At 39.7% G+C, this 3,129-nt stretch overlaps 1 protein-coding gene across 1 annotated transcript in view; it reads left to right on the top strand.

Moving 5' to 3' along the window:
• Positions 1-3,129, top strand: part of LOC106522671 (contactin-4) — a gene marked incomplete at its 3' end in the record, with an annotated part of 36,044 nt that overhangs the window by 31,086 nt on the left and 1,829 nt on the right. The window contains 1 exon segment of the mRNA XM_014015784.1: positions 1,384-1,504. Within this exon segment, the coding sequence (XP_013871238.1) occupies positions 1,384-1,504 (121 nt within the window).

Raw genomic sequence — 3,129 nt, 5'->3', positions numbered from 1 at the left:
GGATGGATGGATGGATGGATGGATGGATGGATGGATGGATGGATGGATGGATGGATGGATGGATGGATGGATGAAATTCCAACTTCTGCATCATTTTTGTCCAACCTGCAAATTTCACAAATGCCCACTGTTAGGGGTAGAAACTAATTTCTGCCCACAGACTTAGCTTTAGGCTGATTTTTGTAAAAAGTCAAAAGAAATTGCATAATTAATGAGATGGGAAATTTAACAGTCAACCTACCATAACCATATGCCTTCCAAACTGCTAGTTTTGCTGGTCTACTGGTTTGATTCTGTCCATTTAAAAACTTCAAAAGTCTTCTTTAAGGAAAGCTAAAGCTGCATGGTAAAATGAAAATCTGTGGAAGGAATGCAAATAGATCAATAAAAGGCCTCTGAGCTTCCGATTGTATTTTTTTTATGAATGGAAACAAGACAGTCCCCATGTTAAAGTACACTTCCCGCATAAAAATCATTATGTAGATAATACACTAGTTGTTCAGTCATTGTGACAGGTGGAAATCTTTGTGAGGACTCTTCTCCTATTCCAGCTCAGTCTCAGCTCAGCTGCTTTTTTAATACTTTGGCTCGAACTGAATTCTGCTGTGACATGGCCTGCTGCACAGCCTCGCATTCAAAAAGTGGATGTACATTATTAGATGTGTCTTCTAAAGGAATCAAAGCATGGCAAATGCCCAAATGACAAAACACTTCCTCACACCCTCGAGATTAGCCATTCTTCTTGTGTGTCTCTTTTCTGACAATGTTCTTATCTGAAAAGAGACTTCTTACCCAGAAATACCAGAAATGTCTCCGGTCCAAAGAGATTATCAACTTAACTTTGCTGCTTCAGGGAGTTTAATTTCCATAATTAAACCACATTGGCCCGACTGCGGCATTCTCCTGCCAATGCCAGCAGAACGATTTCACCACTAATTCACCATTCTATGCTTACAGGTGTCCTCTCAGATCAGAATATAGAGAGCCCTTTTTTCCCCTCTACAACTGAAGAGAAACTGACCAAATTGCCTTTTCAGTAGATCTTTTCAATGTGTCTTAAAGGTCAACTGATGACCTCTAAAAAGCTAGTGAAAAAGCAGCAACCTTGTCAAACAAACAAAAAAAACCTACAATCGCAGCAAGCAATTTTGTTCCTTTTTGTTCCTTTTTCCTTCTGCACCTGTTGAACTGCTGCTTGTGAACTGATATACTCACACATTGTTCCAAATAACCCCCAGAACCTCAGAACATTCTCGAAACCACTATTTACCGGGCTTACATACTTACATGTACCCTATATGGGCTTTGCAATGTTCTTTATTAAGCTGTCATGGGTGTCTGTTGTCTTTCATGCTCCATAAAACCTTTTCTCCTCATCTTTAGCAGAGAACAGCGGGGGATCTGATGATCAGGAACATTCAGCTTAACCATGCTGGCAAATATATCTGTGTGGTGGACACAGACGTGGAGAGCCTGTCAGCCGTGGCTGTATTGATTGTGAAAGGTAAGAAAACCTTCTCCCTGCTTGGCACTCACTAATTAAACTGAGGCTTGCAGCTAGGATTTTTAAATTGCTTCCTCTTTTTAACAGCAGAAAATCAAACTCTAGTCTTTACAGTAAAGTGGATGATAGATGTGGCTTGAGCAGGAAAGGTGTTTGTTGGTTTTAAGAGCCACCAAACAGTGCTATCTTAGAGAAGTTGTTTTGTACATCATATAGAGAATGTTGACTTTCAATTCTATTTGGGTTGTTTTGAGGGCACTGATTGCACCAGTCCTTGAAATTTGTTCTGGAAACCACCGGAATCCACAGTTTTGTTTCGTTCATTCAGTCATTACAGCAAACAGAGGAGACTTTCTTTTCTTTAATATTTCATTAGAAGACGTTTGTGGGTGTCGAAACATGACAAAGCGTGTTAAAAATTCCAGGAGTGGGAACTGTATTTTTTTTTTCTTTTGGATGGATTCTTTTCTGTGTCTCTTCTTAATGACCAATTTTCAATATGGTTGCAATGTGCTTGACAGCAAAATGTGCTGAGCGCCGTCTCTGTCTGTTCATGCAGTATGCATTGCTCCTGAGAGACACAGTTGTTGAAAGTTACACTTGGCAGAACAAAATAACGTTTGTTCTGCCTTTCGAGGAGCAGCAGTGTTTTAATGCCGCTGCCAGAGGAAAGGGGCTGTTTGTGGCGGAGATCGATACGCCGACTAGCCCAGCAAATTGACACTACGCAAATATGCCAAATGTCAGATGAGGTGAGGGATGATTTGGGTGTCGAGATTTGAAAAGGTTGGATCTATATCTTTGTCTTCTAAGGATGCCCACCACTGATTCTGCTTGGCATGTTTAAGATGTTCAAAGCAAATTGCTGTAATGAGCGCAGAGGGCTAAGAGGAAATAATGCTGTTTTTGTCGAAGTTGAAGCCATAACATGGAAGGGAAATTGGATTGGCCTAGAACCGACTGGAGACAAACTTGACTGTGACTCAGGCTGTGCATTATTTACACTTCCTGCTCACGGCAGCTGTCTTGAATGTCTCATAGTTGGGATTGAATGGCTTCAAAAAACCATGAGGCTGGATAGAAAAACCAGCCATGGAGGGATAAAAAATGTCTTTTTTATGATCACCATAGACATTTTAGAAAATGACAGTGGTTGCATGCATATATATTGCATATCTCAACACTTGTATGATCCAAAAATGGCAAACTAGTTTTTACTGTAAACAATTTTACTGGTTCTCTTTGTAGTTCAACAAAATCAGTAGAAAATATTTCAGCGAGGTGCAGATTATCAAGGACAGAAAATCTGTCAGTAGATAAATTAGAAAATCTGACAACTTATTGTGCAAATTGATTAAAACACCCATATCATCAACAATATTTTGCATTGTTATTGTGTGAATGTTTATAAAGCTTTTGCATATGAAAACCTTTTTTTCTGTACCTTTTTCGACATGTATCGTTTTCCACAATTTTTGTGCTTTTTGTACTGTTTATATACACTCACCGGCCACTTTATTAGGTACACCACGCTAGTAACGGTTTTGTGGTCATAAAGGGATGGACATGGTCAGCAACAATACTCAGGTAGGCTGTGGCGTTGCAACGATGCTCAATTGGTACCA

This window comes from Austrofundulus limnaeus, unplaced genomic scaffold (genome assembly GCF_001266775.1).
Source record: "Austrofundulus limnaeus strain Quisiro unplaced genomic scaffold, Austrofundulus_limnaeus-1.0 Scaffold134, whole genome shotgun sequence".
NCBI lineage: Eukaryota > Metazoa > Chordata > Actinopteri > Cyprinodontiformes > Rivulidae > Austrofundulus > Austrofundulus limnaeus.
This window is presented reverse-complemented; position numbering and strand designations above follow the sequence as displayed.